We start from the raw sequence: 19,674 nt of genomic DNA, 5'->3' as shown, positions 1-19,674 counted from the left end.
CAAAACACTTTACTGTGATATAATCTGTGAGTGAGCCAGCATTGGTTTGAACAGCCAATTAGTCCATTTAGCCACAGTAATTAATGGAAACAAACCCGCACCCGCACCATTTTAAACAAAAGGGCTGAAATTAGAAAGCAAAACCATTTCTATTTAAAATGCTATTACCTAATGGGATTTGCTGACATGAGATAAATACTCATTAACAGCCTACCTGAAAACAGAGGCTCTGACTGGCTGTTGCTCTGTAATTAGTGTGCGCACCTGTGGAGATTCTCTTGCGCTGGGTATGCAGGACCGTCACCAGCACACGCCATTTCACTGATTAAGGCGATACGCTTGACTCTTTTAGCTGCGGCTTGTGTCAAAGACACTGAGTGTCGGTATGTCCTGAATCCTTTCGATGGGAGAAGTTGTTTTTAGCCCAAAGCACTGAACAGAGCGATCCGTTTCTATTTAAAATTCTTTAGGACACTGCGATACGTTTACAAGGCCCACCTGTGTTTTCAAAAACCTCCACATATGTGGAGTATATCGCATGTTTGTATATTTCATTTCCATTAGGGAAGACTCTTGGGTAACTCAGAAGGGAAAAAAAAAACCTGTTGGGGAAACAGTTCTTCCCTGATGAGTGTGCCATTTCCCTACCGCGGATACAGGAGCCAAACAATCTTCCAAACACGACTCGAACCACGGGCATCTTTTAAGATTTTTTATTAATCTTTTTCCTTTTCATGAAAGATAGAACATCAGAGAACAACCCACAAAGAACAATGTTTTTTTTTTTTGTTTTCTTTTAAAAATAGGCAACAACAAAAAAAAAAAATATAAAGACAAAAAACCCCCATCTTCAAACGACGGAGAGAAAACGGGAAAATACAGGACAAAGTTTGGAGGGGCCGGACCCCCTCACCCCGTTCTCAATTTTGAAGGTACTCTTTTTTTCTTTTCTTTTTTTTTCATTTAAAATCAACATTTACACAAATAATGTTTACAAATAACAGCCCACAGCAGGAAAATATAAGAACATTATAAGCAGAGGATGGAATTACATTTGTACAAAAATAGATTTTTTTTTTTTTCATTAGATGTATCCTTTGACATTTTCTTATCGCTAAATAAACAGAGCTTAAGCAGTGATTGTGGTGGATCTCAGCTAGTCCTGATATAGCTGTAGCACACAAGTAGCAAAGCAACAGGTATATTTTGGGAAATTGCTATTTTTAATTTTATTTTATAAAATATATACATATGTATATATATATTTAGATCTACCAGGCCACTGCTGTATCTTGGAGGATTGTGAGAGAAGTTTCTGGAAACTTCCCCAGAAGCTGGTGTGGTAATTCTTAGTGCTCAAAGTTGCTGGTAGATTGTTGGCTGGTTGATTTTGGAACATAGACATCAAGGCCAAACTTAAAGGCTTAAAATGAGAAAGTGAATCAAGAAAAACAGCGACTCTATGGTTCTGAATAATTACACTACTATGGATTTGCCAGGCCTGCCCTTGGCCATGTTGAATTATGTTTCTCCATTGCTAGAACACAAACCAGTAACATTTAAGATTTATGCATAAATGTACGTGTGTACATATTCACAAAATATAGCTTTATGGCATACATAAAGTATTTATGCACCAATGTCTATGTAATGGTGTATTTATTTATTTATTTTTTATTTCAGAGGATCCCAGATTTTCAAGTCTATGTCCTGCAGGAGAGAGTCCCTTTGCCACCATGATTGTAAGTCCCTGCGTATGGCTTTAACCCTTTATGGTGCGCGATCACAAATGTGCTTGGAATGTTTTTAACTGAACATTCTAACGCTAATGTCACAATCACTACTGGTAAGTGAAAGCAGTGGAGTTCTAGAACACTGACTTAGAATTTTGAGAAAGTAAAAAAAAACATTCCAAACAATCTACTCCTGAAAGGGTTAATTAATGGGGCAGGGGGTAGGTGGATCTCCCAGTGCTCTCATCTGAAAATCTGGTCCTTTGTGAAACACATCAGGGATATTAGGGAAACAGCTGACAGTTATGCTATTGCAGAAAAAAAAATTTTTAAGGTGCCATTCTCAAGAGATCTAAACAGCAAATCTCACTTTAAATTGTTAAGTTCAAAAAACAGAGAGAGCTCATAAGGTCAAACGTATATTTTGTCAAGAAGTTTGCCAAGAACTTCTCATTTCAAAATGGGTGTGGACATTCCTGGTCCTCCAAGCAACCAAAGGCTGTTGGTTTTCAATCTGATTCTGTAGAACATCACCTACGTTAGTGTTGCCCATCACACCCAATTATGATCTCAGCAAATTAAATTTGGCAAATTTTGACTTGTGATTCACACAGATTTTGTTTTTTCACTTGAGCAGCCGTTGTGTCGAAGAGAGAAACATTTTGTTTCACTTATTGATTGTGAGGACAAGCAATGTTACCATTTGATTGAATCCATCCTTTAGCTGAATGCGTTGCTATAGAGACCAAAGGCAAGCCAACCTGTCCCAACGTGGTTCCAGAGGGCTGTGGTTCCCCACTCTTTAAACTCAATGGACTTTGACTTAACTGTGGGGTGCTGAACCCAAAAAATTAACAAACTAACATCCTGCAAAGAAATAAAGGTGGTTGAGACTTTACGGTCCTCACAGTTGACATGAACCAGACTGCGGCCGGTTAAAATGGCTGCCAACACTATTCAGTTCTGAAATGGCTGACTGTCAGCGGAGGTCAGCTAAATGCTAGAACACAACGAAGAACCGTTTATGACACAGAGACAAGTGCATATATTTAAATACATTTTGAAGGACCAATTCTAGTTCAGATTATTGCTCATTTTTCTCGTCCTTAAATGGTGTTTTTAAATTGATTTTAGTTTCTGACAGAAGAATGAAATTCACTGGAAAAGTTTTTGAAAGTGCCATCTCTGATTAAATACTGGTTTTTAAAAATTCAAGTAGTGTTGCAATGCCATGTTTCCTCCACCAGGGGGAAGCAACGGCTTTCCCATTGGCTCTAGATAGCGCCGGTCGCACCAGTGGGACCCTGCTGCTACGCCTGGTCTCCATTCAAATGTTGACAACCCTAAAGACTCTCTGGCCTGGCATCTTCACATTAAAACCTCATGGTGGACAGTCTTTGGAAATGCTGGATGCATAGTTTAACAACAACAGCAGAACTTAAAAAAATAAAATAAAAATAAAAAAACAGCTGAGAAGGGAGGGACACAATAGATTTACAGATTTCTTTTTCTTCTGAAAAGCATTAAAACTTTTTTAAACGAGGGTGTGGTTTTGTCCAGAGGAAGTGCCTACCGTGAATTCCTGGCAACCCAACCCACCCCTCCCCTCCCCAAACCCACCCCGAGTGTTCCTCATCCGAATTTTGGATGCTGGAGCCTTTCCCCTTTGAGTGGAGATTTTAAGTGCTAAGAAAAAGAGAACGTACATTTCCTCTTTGTTAGAAAAGGTTCTACCGAACGAGTACTGCATCTGTCTCCATAGCTACTCAGCAAGGACATCACTGCACTGAACTGGGCAGAGCTGAACCGAGCTGATCTGAACTGAGTTTATCTAAGTTGAACTGAACTGAGCTGAGGTGAGCTGAGCTGAACTAGGCCGAACTAAGCCAAACTGAGGTGAGTTGAACTCAGCCGAGCTGAGCTGAGCTGAGCTGTGGATAAATAATGAGGAAGGAATTGCACAGTTTGTAAAAATGAATACCATCAATACTGAATCTGGTTGCATTTATACTGTAATAAGTTATGCTGCTGTAAGACCCGCCCACGTGGGGGTGGCCAAGCAGCGTGGAGGCAGATAGCACTGCAGTGGGAGGGGCTTAGAGGCCGGGGGAGGGGTCACAGGAGGCGGGACTATCTGGTACTGTCAATGGGAGTCCTCAAGCCCCGCCCACGAGTACAGGGGGGGGACTGTGATGGCGGTTCCCTGTGGTACACCGCGGAGCACAGGAACAGTATTACTGTAGTAAAACACCCGCGCGTTTACAAAATTTACCTCCACCAGGGGGCGTCAAAATGGCGTCCAAAATGGGGGACGGGGCAGAGCTTCCGGCTCGCTAACGGCTGGATTTCTGTTTCCGAAAGAGAGGTGACCCCCCTCCCCTGCTCCCCTCCCAGATATAAATACTCTCCTTCCAACTCCTGGATCTGTGGATCTGAGGCGGCATCCCCCCCCCGAAACAAGTGAGGGGCACCAGCTCGCCCTCCCCACCACAGAGTGCCGCGATTGTCCCGTAATCACGCCGACTATCCCATGATCAACGTGCCGCATACGACGAACCCGCAAACATACCCACGCCTTTCATCCCATCTCTCCCATAAAATCTTCTCTTTTTTTTTTTAAAACAAAAAACAAAAACAAAACAATGGCTTGATATATTTTACCGTCCGTCTGTCTGTCTGTCTCTCTGTCTGTCGCGTTTCAGTTCATTCTTTTTCGTTTTTTTTTCATGAGCTACACATTTATATATTTATACAAAGTATAAAACAGACCCATAGACGTAATGAGCTTGACTCTTTTTTTTTCGTTTCCTTTTCTCTTTAAAAACACGCGTGGAAACCAAGGGGGGAGTTTACTGCGCGCTTTTCCGTGTCTCTGTCAATCAGATGATGTCATCAGTCTGTCGGGGAGGAGGAGGGGGCAGCTCCCGCCCTCCCGGGGGAGGGGGAGGGGGAGGGGGGCGGTGCTCCGGGCCCGATTACGTCATTTGGTGCGGCGCCTCCAGCATCTCCATGAGGAAGGTGTCGATGGGCGTGTCCCCTATTAGCTTGAAGAAGAAGAGGTGCTCCAGGCATTTCAGCCCGATGGACCGCAGGGCCGGGAGCCGCAGTAACAGTTTGGCGAACCTGCCCCCCCCAACACAGGAAACACAGGCGTGAGCGGGTTCAGTACACCCCTCTGCTCCCCCCCCACACCTCCGATTGGTCCCTGCCCCCCGCAACACAACAACACAACACAACACAGGAAACACGGGCGTGAGTGGGTTCACTACACCCCTCTGCTTTTACCCCATGCCTACGATTGGTCCCTGCCCCCCGCAACACAACAACACAACACAACACAGGAAACACGGGCGTGAGTGGGTTCACTACACCCCTCTGCTTTTACCCCATGCCTCCGATTGGTCCCTGCCCCCCACAACACAACACAGGAAACACAGGCGTGAGCGGGTTCACTACACCCCTCTGTTTCCCCCTCCCCCACACCTCCGATTGGTCCCTGCTCGCCCGTGTGACCTTCTCTGGGACCAATCAGAGATGAGCCCTGCCCCTCTGCTTTTCCCCTCACGCCTCCAATTGGTTCCTGCCCGCCCGTGTGACCGTCTTTGGGCCCAATCGGAGACGAGCCCTCCAGACTGCTGCTGTGCGTGGGGCTCTAAATTCGGCTGAAGTGTGTGAAATAGAAAGCGAGCCTCTTACCTCCCGGGCTGGTCGGGGTACTTCTGTTTGCAGTAGGCCTCCAGAGAGGCGTACACCTTCTCCCTCAGCGCCTCCACCTCCCCCGGGTTCGACAGGCCTTTGGAATCTGCACACGGGGCAGGGGAGAGTCGCTCGTTTGTTTCAGAGATGTGGGGCATGGACGTCAGATTTGGGGTGCGGTAGGTTTGGGGGAGCATTTGTGTACACTGCCCTGCTTGTACCCGTGTGTGTGCACGTCTGTGTGCCTGTGTGTGTGTGTGTGTGTGTGTGTGTGTATATGTTAGTGTGTGTATGCGTGTGAAAATGTGTGTGTTAGCATGTGTAAATATGTGTGTGTAAGTGGGTGTGTTAGCGTGTGTGTGTGTTAGCGTGTGTAAATGTATGTGTCTGTGTGTGTTAGTGTGTGTAAATGTATGTAAATGTGTGCATGTTAGCGTGTGTAAATGTGTGTGTTAGGTTGTGTAAATGTGTGTGTGTGTGTTATCATGTGCAAATGTGTTTTGGGGGTACCTGGGTTGAAGAGGACGATGGCTCTCAGGCACCCCAGCTCTGTTTTGTCCATCTGCATGTCTCGCATCTTAGACACCAGCTCCGTCAGCACCCTGCAAAACCAGCGGCTCATTAAATATACAGCAAAGCCGCTCGTCTTCCATCCGCGCTTTCACCCCTGAAGGGAAACCGTGAGCTCATGGGAAATGTAGTCCGCAGTTCAGAGGGTGGCTTTTGGAGGCGGTGGAGCTCTGGACTCCATCTCCCATGAGCACCTCAGTGAAAAGCCTGCACTCGCCCTCACACAGAGGGGTTTACATTATTCATGAGCCCCTACAGACGGCCCTTAGTCAGGGCTCCGCCCCCCCTCCCCCCCCTCGCTCTCTCAGCTGGGCTGAAGCACTTCAGGTTATGGATGCTGAAGAAGCACATGAGCTGTGCTTTACTGCACAACCTGTGGCCTTCTGCAAAGCCCAACCCTCCAGCTCTACTCTACACCCTGCCAGGTAGAGGAAACCTGGAGCTGAACTCCTTCCACTCATCGGTGGTTTTGTCTTGTATTAATGTTTGAGCATTACTTCTTTCTGTTTTTATTTTTCATTGTTGCAAACTTATAATCATTGTTCACCCCTGCTTTAGAATTTCATCCTCTGCAAGAAAAATACTGAACAAAGTATTGTTGTTGTTATTATAATTATTACTGTGGCTCACACAGTTCCTGGTCTGAAATGGGTGATATCAGTGTGGCTCCCAGACCTGCGGTTAATAAAATGTCTCAGAGAAACCGCGAATAAAACGGCAGATAAAAACTCCCCTTTAAGTCCTCCATGTCTGACACCTCTCCCGGGAGGCGGGAAAAGGCGGCATATTGTAGACATCCGTGGTGGTTCTAAAATGCGTGGTGCTGCCAGCTGCTTCTTTTCACACCGCAGACTACAGCCTTTTATATACGGCTCTGACTGCAATCTACGGGCCGGCCAGCAGGGGTCACTAGACAGCAATGCATGTGGAACCCCATCCGGCTGAACGCTCCCGCACCCTGGGCGACACAGTCGCCAACAGCGCCTCACCCCGTGGAGCCACCGTCCGCAGTCGGCCCTGACGCGGTCCGGATTCGGGCCAAAGCTGCGAGGCTCGTCCGTGGAGTGGAGTTCTGTCTGAATGAGCCACCCAGCAGCCCCTGTCTCTTCATGCTCCTCCCCCCCTCCCCCGCAAATGTAACCCCCCCCCCAGCCGGACCGCGGGAGAAGTATTTAAATCGCCGCGCCCAAACTTCTCTGCGAAGGACAGGGCGGACGTCTCTGCGCTCCGATAAAGACGTCTAAAGCTTTCAGCGCTTCGCCGGTCACGTGACTCCAGCTCAGCGGAGCGAGCAGGAAGGGCGGGGGAGCGCCGAAGCAAAGCCCCCTGGGAAGGCCTTTTGTCCTGATCTAATTAGTCACGCCGCTTCTGTTCGCCGCATTCAAAGCTCCCGGCTCGGGGGGGGGGGGGGGAGAAGGGTCCGAGCGCTCGCGGCTGTTTTAAAAAAGCGCTTTCTAAATCGACCTTGGCTGACTGCTCCTCACATCCAAGACTTTCGCCGGAGTTCGCCTTCACAGATTTCTTGACTTTGCCGAGAACATTTCAAAACTCGTACCGAGGGGCCTCCTCTGTCGCACGTCTCTCCCTCTCTCTCCTCCTAGTCCTTCCTGTCTCTCTACACTATCCTGTCTAATAAAGCTGAAAAAAATCCTAATAAATAACTGCATTTCAGTACGAGTTTTTTTTATTTATGTGCAGATAAGAGTTTTGACCAGGCCCAAAGTGATGAGGAGGGGTGGTTTTGGGGGGGTTTTGGGGGAAGGGGACACTGACCTGTCGAAGATGGCCCCCACCCCTGCGCTGTGGGCGCTGTTGCGGTGGACGTGGAGCCCTGTGGCGAGGAGGATGCCGTCTTTCACCGCTATCGAGCGGTGCGAGAATGAAGCGATCAGCAGCTCATTCCACCCTGAGAGAGAGGGAGGGAGGGGGAGGGAGAGAGAGAGGGAGAGAGGGAGGAGAGGGAGAGAGAGAGGGGGGAGAGAGAATTAAACAGTGACTTAATACAGTACAGTTCTGACCGAGCCATTTGAGATACAGCCAGCAGCAGGTCTGAGTCTTTCTCCATCGCCCTGTCCCGTGTGCTTAAACTCAAACTTTTCACTGCACCTGCATCTGTCCCCGTTAGCCTCCTAGTGGGGCTGCACATAATTAACTGTGACGCCATTTCACTGAAATTATTTACAGCACTATGTGAAGCATAGTCTGTCTTTTCAGCACAATCCAATACTTAATCGCACGGCCTTTCACTCTACGATAACTAAAATCTTTCTGCGAAGAAACTAAATGTCTAAAACCATCATTTTTCACCTATCATGCAATGTGATAAAATCCTATTTGATCACAGCAGGAGAATTAAATAATTTAATATTTGCCCAAAATAATTACAGTTTGCAGTAATTACAAACGCATCCATGCTGAGTAATACACTAAAATGGTAAAATGCCCTTGCTGGTGCATTCGTGGGCTCCTGATAATCTTCTGAATGACTGTGAAAGTTTGTCTAACCGCACAAGTCCGCTCCTGCTCCACAACAACGAGGCTCTCGTCTCAATTAGAGGGACACCGCTAAAACCAGGCCAGAGACGGAGGCGGGGCCAAGGCAGCCGGGCCCGCTGTATCCGTGGAAACGAAGGCAGAAGGTTTTTGACTGACAGGGCTCCTTTAACTGGTCTGCCTAGCAACACCCTCCCCTTTTTCCTCCCCCAGAGTTCCCCGCTACGGCGGAGAGGAAGCTTGAGTGACAGCCGAGCTGAGCCGAGCGCCGGCGAAAACCCTGCGCTCCGGAGAATCGCTTTCAGCGCCCTGAACGCACGGCGCCGAGCCGCCCCGAGAAAAAAGCACACGCTCGCGATACGGGACGCGCACGCAAAAACACAGAACCGCGCTTTAAAAACACAGAACCGCGCTTTAAAAACACAGGAACGTACGCGGAAGTCACGAGACCGATTTGCGGCGGGAAGGGATTCAGGTCGCTCAAAGTCACCCGCAGAACTTCTGACAGGGCGATGGGACGAACGCTTCCGAACGCCCGAACGCCCGGGCGCAGATTTAGAAGTAATTAATCCGGAAGCAAACAAATGAACGAACAAAATGGCTGTGCGCTGAGAGAGGCGCCGGAGCCTTCCTCTGACTCACTGTGTAAAATTATGACCTTGAGTTACAAGGACTTCACCGTTTAGACGAATGGTTCTCACATCACATTTATTATGAAGTCCCAGTGTGTGAGTACACACACACACACTCGCACTCGCACAAATCTTCTCTTTTACATGAAATAGTTCATAATTGAGCGACTGGAGGCTCACACGGCTAATCTCCTAAGTGCTTCTGAGCAGTTCTGCAGCTTACAGAAGCACTTCAGCTTCCTCTAAACACAGAGAGAGAGAGCCCTTCTGCAGCAGCTGGTGGCTTTTCCCTGGCGATGTGCTTCCGTCTCAAACACACATATACACTTACGCACACTCGCGCACACACACATGCACACACAAACACGCTCACACGGACACACACACATACACACACATGCGTGCACACATACACACACACACTCACGCACACACTCACGCTCACACAAACATGCCCTCACACACACACACACTCACGCGCATACACATTCACACACACACACTCACGTGCATACACGCTCATGCACACACGTGCTGACTCACGCTTACGGGGGGGAGGGGACGGGACAAGGGAGGCCTACCTGCCCGCAGCAGGATGACCTGGTCGTCCAGCGGGAGCTCGGAGAAGTGCGGGATCCTCTTGGCCCACTCCACCAGGGTGAACAGCTGCTTGTCGGCCGCCTGGCAGATGTTGGTGACCGGGTCGTTCGGCTGGGGAGAGCAGGGGGAAAAAGGGACAGCCAATCAGAGACCGCCGCGCAAAAAAAACAAAAACGTGGTCACATGCTCACAGTCACACCCGATTCGCAATTTTGCAGGCAGGGTGTCGCACCCAGCTTCTGGGAGTGCACACAAAGCAGGGGGTGGCAGTGTAGGATCATGGGCAAGGAGCTGGTCTTGTCACCTAAAAGGTCACAGGTTCGATTCCCAGGTAGGACACTGCCGTTGTACCTTTGAGCAGGATACTTAACCTGCATTGCTTCAGCATATATCCAGCTGTGTAAATGGATGCTATGTAAATGCTGTGTAAAAGTTCTGGATGAGAGCATTTTCTAAATGCCTGTAATGTAATGGCCACCCCTTCTCTTTTACTGGCCGCACCTCAAAAGCCAGGCAAACTGCTCTCTTGGAAACACTGATCCACCGACGTCTCGGCACGGAGGGAACCGAACGTGAGTGAACTGTGTGCGTGTGGGGTGGGGGTGGGGGTGGTGGGGTGGGGGCAGCTACCCTCCCCACTGCTGTTGAGCATGAACTCCATCTAACCTTCACGCGTAGCGTCGGAGATGACAGAAGCTTTACATTTTAAAGAGGTCTTTATCAGCACCACCTCTTCTGCTCAAACAGAGCTCCACACTGGAGCCAGAACAGTTCTTACATCAATTCAGGATCATGATGTATTGGTGCCATCAGGAAGCAAAAAAACAAAATCGGTTATTACTCATAGTTCATAGTTAGTTATCATAGGTCTATTTCATTAATGTTCACATGCATTTAGTGACAGGGAACCCAGCAGAGTCCCATTAGCCCTGTGAAGACCTTGCGTTGCAAAAATGCAACATTGGTTTTCAGGCATTCTAGAGACAGTTTTTCCCCATTCGGTTTGCCATTCAGTTTAGAACAACATTTCCCAGTTCTTGAGGCGCTATGCTATATTTTAGCAACATATGTGGAGTGAGACCTTTTCTACTGTTACTCAGAATGTCTTGAATACACTCAACATAGGCTTGAAAATACGACGATGTCTGGGTCTCACAGGGTTTTAAGTGTGGTAGCAGAGCTACAGAGTGAGCTCCAGCTCAAGGCTGAGGCCGTGATGCAGGCCACACGCTGCTGTGTTTTTAGCTTCCTTGCCGTATGTTGCTTAGGCCCGGATTTTAAAACCTGGCCACCCTGGTCGGAGCGAGGCAGCAGGCCCCGCCCACTACACCAAGCTCCTCCCCCCTGGCCCTGTCAAAAGTTTTGGCCCAAAACAAAGCGGGAGGCCAGAGATGAGCAGGACAGGAAGACCAAAACGAGCCGCGATCCTGCCGCGGGTTTCGAGCGGAAATATCTGCTGAGAGGGAGAAAATGAGTCTCCTGAAACATTTCCTGAAGGAAACGCACACGGAGAGAAATGTGCTGTGTTCTGGGGGGGGGGGGGGGGCGGGGGGGGGGGGAGATGGGGTTTGAAAGAGGCATTATCAGACAGTGTAGGGCTGCTCTCGGAGGTTATAATGAGAACCGTGAGTTTGTTTTGCTTTATTTTTCCCCAACCAGAGTGCGCGAACAGCGCAAAACACATTTACCTGCATTTCATGCTCCCCGTTTTAAACAGCCCAAACAAAACACACGCGCGCACATCCGTTTCCATGGAGACCGCACGACGCACTTCAGGCAATCCAGAAGGCCAGAAGATAGCAGCGAGCCATTAAGAGTAGAACATGTTCATATATACAACGCTTCCATAGAGGAGAAAATGGGGCCTGCCCGCTCCCGGTCTGCAGAGATGAGTGCATGTCGTCTATTGTTTGATCGCATAAAAAGGGAAGGCAAAAATAGCCCTTCCTTCAGAAATAAGAAGCATTAGTGAAAGGATATATTCACCACTCCCACCGCACCGAGTTTTCCAGGAGCCATCATCAGGCGAATCTCGTCATCGAAAAAAACATCCAAGGCCATACACGCTTTTAACAAACTGAGGTCTACTTAGACCAAGTGTTTGGTCTTCTATGTTTGGAATACCTGCAAAAAATGACCCCAATGATCAATTTATCGATTTGAAATGATTTTAAATCTGTAAAGGAATGACAACCGATGACCTCCGACCTTTCATACAACAGACCATCACTTAACTCACCAGAGTCTCACTTTCTCCAACAACTGAACACCTACAAGAACTATTCAAAATCAAAAAGCACACGATTAGCAGGAGCCCTCCATCCCGGCTCCCTGTTGGTTGGTCAGATGACTCGCAGGTTCTCTGTCCGTTAAACAGCCTGCCGCATGCTGCGTTTCCACGGATCTGAGCTCCAATCGAGCGAAGCTTCTCAGAGAAGATCGGACGAGAGACGCGGAGACCTCGCCTGCTTCCTCCCGCTCCGTCCGCTCGCCCTGACCTCACGCGCGAAAAAGAAGGAAAAAAAAAAACCCTGTTTAGATGCATATGGTCTGACTGACAGGATATAGACGGTGGGTACAATCCTGCCATTGGCCGACTATTTCAGTCGGAATTCTCCTCCCCTTCCGCTATCTGCGTGTTACCGTTTTTCGCGAGGGTGCCGTCGCTGCATCCCGGCCTCAGCGCCACCCAAGACGACTGTGATTGGTTTAAAGAAACACAAACAAGCCAGAGCGTTTTTTTCCCCCCCATACCTGTATTATAATGGGTTGAGCCAGACCTTTCTCCAGCGCTGGCTCAGCGCTGAAACGCAGTGTGGAGGAGATGGGTCTGGCTACGCGAGACTAAGACGCGGAGGGCTGCGCTGGTCATGATGCGTCTTCACGAGACGAGATGGGCTTTCAGACGCGGCTCTGCTACGCTCTCACAGTCAGCCCCAGCGTCGCTCTCCCCCGGATTTTAAAAAAGTCGGCCGCGTTATTAAGAACAGACACCCTGCTCCTAGCTCAGGCGCGCGGTCGTATAAAATTTTCATCTCTCGCGGTGCAGAAAAGGAAGGACTCCCTCTTAATTTTTCATGCCTTATTTAAGCGGAATTATAGTTGCGTGAAGGGAAATATCTGCTTGCTGAGGGAGGCTGCGCGGACGTATGATTTTACGCTCCAGTAAAAAAAAATCTCTTATCAGGCCTGTTACAAAAAAACTACACCTTAACGGCCAGGTGCTACAGTTAGACGCGCTGGGACATTTAAAAATTAAAGCATATGACGGACGGAAACGCTCTCTCCTCTCTGTATCCGACCTTGCTCCGATCCGCCAGCAGGCTACAGCTCAGAGAGAGAGAGAGAGAGAGATGAGACTCTATTAGTACTTTCCACAGCGAGCCAGAGAGCCAGGGAAAGACGGGCGCAATTTTGATAGGGAGAGAAACGGGAAGAGAGAAACGGACGAGTGTCAGAGCCCGCGATAGCGCGAGAAGGAGTGAATAATCCCAGCGGGACCCCCCCTCGGTCCCTCCGGGCCGAGCGCTCACAATTTTTAACCGTTACCAGTTTCCCGCCTCCACGCCTCCCAACGAGAAACCAGATAAATAAATTAGGATAAGGCTCCTTATTTGGAGCGTGGGGGGGGGAGAGAGAGAGAGAGAGAAACGCGTTAGCGGTGCGAGTGCGCTGGCGAACGTGAGGGGAGAGATGTGGGGGGGGAGGGCTTCGCGCGCGTGAGGATGACGAAGGTGATTAGAGAGGAGCGCTCGAGGGGGGGGGGTCCGTCAAGGACACGCCACCTCGGGAGACCCCCGAGTGCGGGAGGTCGTTCGGGGTGAGGTCCGCACCCTTTCCCGCGCGACCGTCTCAGATCTTCCTTTCCCGCTCTCTTTTTTTTTTCCCTTTCTGACCTCCTTTCTCTGCTCTGCCGATGTGCTTTCCTCATCCCGGGGGGAGTAAGATGTTTTTTTTGTGTTGTATAAAGAACAGAGAGGGTGAAAGAGAAGTAAGTGGTAGCAGTGGGGAAAACTTGTTCACAGAAGATCAGAGCGAGTGTAGGAGAAGAATGTGTGTGTGTGTGAGAGAGAGAGAGAGAGCGAGGTGTGTTGCGGTGGGAAAGAGAGAAGTGAGAGAGAGATTTTAACTGTGTGTGTGTGTGTGTGGTGTGTGAGGAGAGAGAGAGAGAGTGTTGTGTGTGTGTGTGGTAGAGAGAGAGAGAGAGTATGTGTGTGTGTGTGTGTGTGAGAGAGAGAGTGTGTGTGTGTGTGTGAGAGAGAGAGTAAAAAGGCCTTTATTTGTCTGAGTGGAAGCGTGTTACTAACGCCTGCTTAGCTCCTGTTCTAGGTCACTATGAGATAAACGCGCTCCATTCAGCCGGGCCAAGCCCAGGCCAAGCCCAGGCTGTTGAGCAACAGTTTCTGGCTGTTCCTCAGAGGTGCTCGGCAGCTGAGATGTTTCGGCATGGGGCCGGGGGCCCCCAAAAAAAAGCGGGGGGACCAGCTTGAGAGCAGCTGGGGACCAGGAGTTCGCCACCCCCCCCCCCCCCCGCTCGGCGCCCCCACTTACTCAAATTCGGCCGCCGCTTACCGGCACGGCAAAAGCAGGCCTTACCGCCAAACATAATAACGGCAGATAAGAGTGGAGAAAGAGCAGCGCTGAAGTTGTGTAACGCGATGTGACAAAAAATGAGTTATCACGTTTTAAACAATGGGACTGGGAATCTGACGTCATGATCTGGACCTTTGCTTAGCCCAGGAATATGGTTTTTTTACATCCTTTTTTTGTCGTCCCCCCCGCCCCCCCCTTCCTAATTTGGAGGGTGCAGATGAGTCGGGAGTGTGATGAAGCACAGGCGGATTCTGACAACAGGAAGCTACGCTGGAAGGAGAACGCGGGACAAACGCCAGACCCTTTCAGCCTCGCTTTCCTCCCACTGAGGATGGAGGCGCCTCCCGGCTTCTGCCCCCCGTCTGCAACACCTCCCACCCAGCAGAGAAGCACCGCCCAAACACCACCTATTCGTGGAGAAGCACCACCCAAACACCTCCTACCCAGCGGAGAAGCACCACCCAAACACCTCCTACCCAGCGGAGAAGCACCACCCAAACACTACAGCTTTCCCCTCTAGCTGCACCTCTTCAGCTGCTCCTTCTCTTCTGGGACAGACAGCTGAAGAGAGAGAGCTGAAGGCTGCTGGAGATAAAGTCTGAGGTGATGTAGTGTGATATGTTAACATCTCTCTCTCTCTCTCTCTCTCTCTTCCTCTCGCTCTCACCCCCTCCTGTCTCTCTCTTCCGTTCTCCTGCTCTCTCACCCCCTCCTGTCTCTCTCTCCCCCTCTCTCTCTTTCTCCTGCACTGTGTCTGTTCCAAAGGCACTCTGCCTCAGTGTTATTAGCCAGGCAGCTAAAATGGCCATTACTGCATTAGAGAAGACCTGCAGCCCAGATCGCTAGCAGTCTCCAGCGCGCAGGGACCAGGGTAATTACCCGCCACATCCCCCAGGTGCTGCTGGAAGGGGAGGCTGTGGGAGGAAACCTGTCTCCAGGTGTGTGAGAGAGATATTTTAGCATTTCCAGCCCTATCCAGACACATCAGCCCCTGCTAACTTCTGTGACATCCTTCAGATTTCACTTCCAATTGCAATTCCAGGACATTTCACTTCCCTGCAGAAACCTTCCTGAAAAACCGTCTCCCTGCTGCCTCCCCCCAACCCCCCCACCCGGTTCACAGTAAACACATACTCGCACACACACACGCACACACATACACACATACATACACATGCGCGTGCGCACACACACACACACACTGCAGGGGGGGTTCCCTAGTAATCCTGTTCAGATACTCTGCTCCTGGATTTATGGGGGTCGTTACAGTAACTGTGAGATATATTCCCAATATTAAAATGCAGTTAATGTGTGTCTGTTAATGAGGAGAGAGGCAGAATTAGACGAGCAGGAATTGGAAACGGCACCATTGTGCAAAGTGGTTAAGTCAGTGGAAAGGCCGCGCTCCCTCCGCTCACCAGCAGGTGGCAGCGCTATGTAGAACTCAATGTCGGGGCACAAAGGAAAATAAAGTGCTAATACCACAAAAATGCTGTCTTCAGAAAAAGAGAGAGAAAAAAACAGGCTCTTCAGTCAGCAGGGTAAGAATGAGAAGCATAGCCCTCCCTCTTCCTCCATCTCCCCAAACACTACATTACCTCCTGCATTCTTATTTCCTTCACTGCAGAGACTGGAGATGTAGTTCCACCAGACTTCAAAGGACTGCGTGTGTGGATTTCTGGAACTTTCCGAACTCTGTACTCAGCACAATAAAGTAACAGCGCTGCAGATTCATCACTGTGGTAGGTCAGCACCCACTTGTCTCTCGAACCTGAGACTGTAGATCCAGCCCTCTTTCAGTGTGGAACTCAAGACCTGGGCACATCCTCCCTAACTCCTAAAAACAGCCCTCTCCCCTAAAACAGCCCAAACCCCTTAAAACAGCCCTAACCCCTAACCCCTAAAAACAACCCTAATCCCTAGACACACCCATAACCCCTTAAGACAGCCCTACTTCCTAGAAACACTCCTTACCTCTAAAACAGCTCTAACACTGAAAAACCGCTTTAAAAAGCTCAGCTTGCAGAATAGATCTTTAACTTCATGATCTGACATTCGCACACTAAAAAAGTCTTATCAGGCCCCGCTACCCACATGGCACAGGAAGCGCGGGTTCGTGACAGGAAGCGAGGCGGTGTGAGAGGAAGTGATGGCACGTGTTGTTTTCTGAAGCGGTGGTGGGGTGGGGGGGTGGATGGTACGCCCAGGTTGGGTGGGGGTTGAGGGGGGGGGGAGGGGGTTGCTCACCGAGCTGGATGGTACGCCCAGGTTGGTCTCGATGTAGGTCTCCGTCTTGGGTTCCACGGCCAGCTCCGCCTCCAGGATCTTCTCCACGGGCATGTCCTCGTTGGCGCTGCTGGTGGACTCCACCTCGTTCTCATTTCGGTCCTTGGCCCGCTGGCGCTCCTCCTGGACGGCTGCGTTTAACAAAACTGGGTCCGGTCACGACTACGGAAACGTAGGTGCCACAGGCCAACGACTCACCCGCAGTACCAGAAACCCTGACGTCTAAAAACTAACTAGCCCAGTTTCACACCACCACCACAACACCACAACTGTGCTCGGAAGCAATGAGCCAGTGTTTGTAAACCTCTGTGCTATTAATACAGTAATTAAGTGTGGGTCACAAAGTCAAATTAAATATTTAGCGAAATAAGGCATTACATCGTGTCGGTCATTTGAGTCAATGGGGAGGCAGTTTGAATCGTTGTAGGTCAGCTTTTATTGAGACTGTGCAGCTGACGGGGTCCTTCACTGAGGCTTAAGTTACAGTGCAATAACGCACGGAATACTCCCGTACTCGACGCGCGCGTGCGTTCAGCAGTAAGTAAATATGGATTATTTGTTCTCGGCGGTGAACGTCGCGGCCCGTGTCGTGCGGCGGCTCGCCGGTCCGAGGCGTTCGTCAGCCCGATGGCGGCTGCCGCCTGTCGGGTGCCACAGGAAGCGGTTTGAGCGCCACGCAGGCGGGCGCGCGCCGGGCGCCGGGACCTCGCTGCGGCCGAGCAGCGCAAAACCGCCGCATCCGGCCTCCGCGGTCCGCCGTACCCCTCCCCTGCTCCCCCCTCCCTCCCTCCCCTGCTCCCTCTCCCGCTCTCTGCACACACTCCTCCCTTTTCACATTCTTCTCGCTCTCCATCGGTTAAAAACAATAATAAAATCCCGACATTTTTTTGGTTTTTCTGGTCGTGGACTGCTGAATCACAGAGGGGATTCTGAGGGCGGGGTGGGGTGGGGGGGGACGGGGGGGGACGGGAGGGGGGAGGCCCCCCGCCCGAGAGAAAAACCGCCGTCTGGCTTTCGGGGAGGTCAAGCGAAGGGTAGGACACTTCGCAGAAGTCAGGGGGAGGTGAAGAGGGGCAGAATGGCCCGGGGAAATCAGGTTAGCTCCGTCTCCCTCCGAGAGAGGGAGCACATAAATTCGTTTAATCCTGTTTTTCTGCAGATTCGCTCGGATTTCAGCTCCTCCCGCCCCGCTCCCCGCCCCCCGCCCCCCGAGGCCCTGCGGTGCGGGGGCTCATACGACGCGGTGTAAAGCGCAGGGCGGCGAAGGGCCACAGCGTCCGGCGGGAGACGGCAGTAATGTAAAATTACCGTAAGAAGGGTCTAGCTCAGGTCAGGGCCAACGCGGGTCTGATAAAGGGCAACGTTTACGCAACGTTTTCTTATGGCTCTTAATTGTTTTCGTTTTTTTTTTTTTGTTTTGTCTCGTTCTCTGTCTGTAACATTCTCTGGTGGGGAGGGGTCTTGTGTGTATGGGGAGATTGAGGGGGGGGGGCAGGGAATTGTTTGGGGGGGGGGGTGGGTGGGGCTTTTTCTTCCTCACAGAGAGGCCAGTCTAGTGGGGGTCGGGGGTCACTATAAATCTTGGCTGCTTCGAGCTTTTCCTGATGGTGGCCTGTTTCTGGTCAGGCGCTGGCTGGCCGCCCATGCCCTTGGGACCTTGTGGGAGGGCCCTCACACCTCAGGACCCGGAGTGAACAGGAAGTGACTTTCTCTAGACACGTCCTGGGGATGTGTACTGTACAGGGGTCAGGAAGAGGAAATTGGCCACAGGAAGGTGTGTTGTGGGAAGTGCGTGCTGTACCATTCTCAAATAATTAAAGAGTGCTCGGCTGGCATGTGGACCACAGGACAAAAACACCCTCTTTGACCGGTTCTCACATGCACCAAAAAACTAAGGTGAAGGGCAGAAGCCGTGTCTGGGCTCCCGTGAACTTCGATGCACACGCTCTTCAGAGGGGAGTTCAGAGGTCACCAAAACAAACTTGCCAAGGCGTGATTTGAGGAAGGAAACCTATCCCTGGCATTAATCTTAGAGCGGGCCCCCCGTGGCGAGTCGGGACCCAGGATGCAAAGCGAGAGCGTGTCCGCATACCTTCTCTCTTCATGCCCATGGCGAGACACTTCTGGTACCGGCAGTACTGGCAGCGGTTGCGCTGGCGCTTGTCGATGATGCAGTCCTTGTTGTCGCGGCAGGTGTAGGTCAGGTCCTTCCTCACTGTCCTCTTAAAGAAGCCCTTGCAGCCCTCGCAGCTGTACACCCCGTAGTGTTTACCTGCGGGGACACAGGTAACCGGTGAGGGGGGGGGGCTCTCTGGCATGCAGTCTGGAGAGAGCCCTTGCCGTTTCCATGGCAGCCACAGGTACCACGCCCTATGATTTCTGAAGATTTATTTGTTAGGTTTAGTGACCACTAATAATGTTGAGCAAGAAATGAAAAGGGGCAAAGTAAAACTTTCTCTCACTGATAGCATCTTTTGCAGATAGCATCTACAGCGGATAGCATCTCTGACAGGTAGCATCTCTCACAGATAGCATATCTTTATTTTTATTGAGTAGCGTTTTAATTTCAACTCTTTGATAATGTCCTTTTATGATGTGTTTCTTTTGCAATTTGTCTTATTGCTTTTAATGTTTTATGTAAAGCACTTTGAATTTCCTTGTTGTTGAAATGTGCTATACAAATAAACTTGCCTTGCCTCACAGGTAACATCTCCCACTGATAGCCATAGCATCTTTAGCAGATAGCATCTTTAGCAGATAGCATCTATTGCAGATAGCATCTCTAGCAGATAGCATCTTTAGCATATAGCATCTCTCACAGGTAGCTGTTGCGCAAACATGAGGGTTGAGCTGCGTTTAACCTGAGTAAAGGCTCCACATGAGAGCCATAAACTACTTGGCGAGTTCCTCCCCGTGGTGGTTAGTAACCAGGGGACCCCCGGTGTTGCTACGGTATGGCGGTAGGGGCGGGGCTGAGGAGGGCGGGGCCTGATTAGACCAGAGTCACAGACCCATGAAAGAGAGAAACAGAGAGGGGGGTCACACCGCACTGACAGACAGACAGACAGACA

The 19,674-nt window shown here is 50.2% G+C and overlaps 1 protein-coding gene and 1 long non-coding RNA gene across 4 annotated transcripts in view; one reads left to right on the top strand and one right to left on the bottom strand.

Annotated features, from left to right (window-relative positions):
• Positions 1-787: 787 nt before the first annotated feature.
• LOC135239215 (uncharacterized) lies at positions 788-19,496 on the top strand. 2 transcript variants are annotated; one of them, XR_010325304.1, is made up of 6 exons: positions 788-932; positions 1,684-1,742; positions 14,528-14,920; positions 17,763-17,932; positions 18,230-19,306; positions 19,361-19,496. It is a non-coding gene; the product is annotated as an uncharacterized LOC135239215 (long non-coding RNA). The 2 variants fall into 2 exon arrangements; XR_010325303.1 differs by lacking the exons at positions 18,230-19,306; positions 19,361-19,496 and having other exon boundaries at positions 17,763-18,087.
• Positions 2,060-19,674, bottom strand: part of LOC135239209 (retinoic acid receptor RXR-alpha-A) — a 119,637-nt gene continuing 102,022 nt past the window's right edge. The window contains exons 5-11 of one of the 2 annotated variants that reach the window (XM_064307729.1): positions 18,696-18,875; positions 16,565-16,749; positions 9,706-9,835; positions 7,773-7,905; positions 5,940-6,031; positions 5,430-5,535; positions 2,060-4,856 (exon numbers count right to left, since the gene is read on the bottom strand). In XM_064307729.1, the coding sequence (XP_064163799.1) occupies positions 4,709-4,856; positions 5,430-5,535; positions 5,940-6,031; positions 7,773-7,905; positions 9,706-9,835; positions 16,565-16,749; positions 18,696-18,875 (974 nt within the window). In that variant the 3' untranslated portion in view covers positions 2,060-4,708. The remainder of the gene's footprint in view (positions 4,857-5,429; positions 5,536-5,939; positions 6,032-7,772; positions 7,906-9,705; positions 9,836-16,564; positions 16,750-18,695; positions 18,876-19,674) is intronic. The other variant, XM_064307730.1, reaches the window with a different exon arrangement.

The sequence above is a fragment of the Anguilla rostrata genome, chromosome 14, assembly GCF_018555375.3.
Source record: "Anguilla rostrata isolate EN2019 chromosome 14, ASM1855537v3, whole genome shotgun sequence".
NCBI classification, from domain to species: Eukaryota; Metazoa; Chordata; class Actinopteri; order Anguilliformes; family Anguillidae; genus Anguilla; species Anguilla rostrata.
The sequence above is the reverse complement of the archived record's forward strand: the minus strand, read 5'-3'. Positions and strand labels throughout refer to the sequence as shown.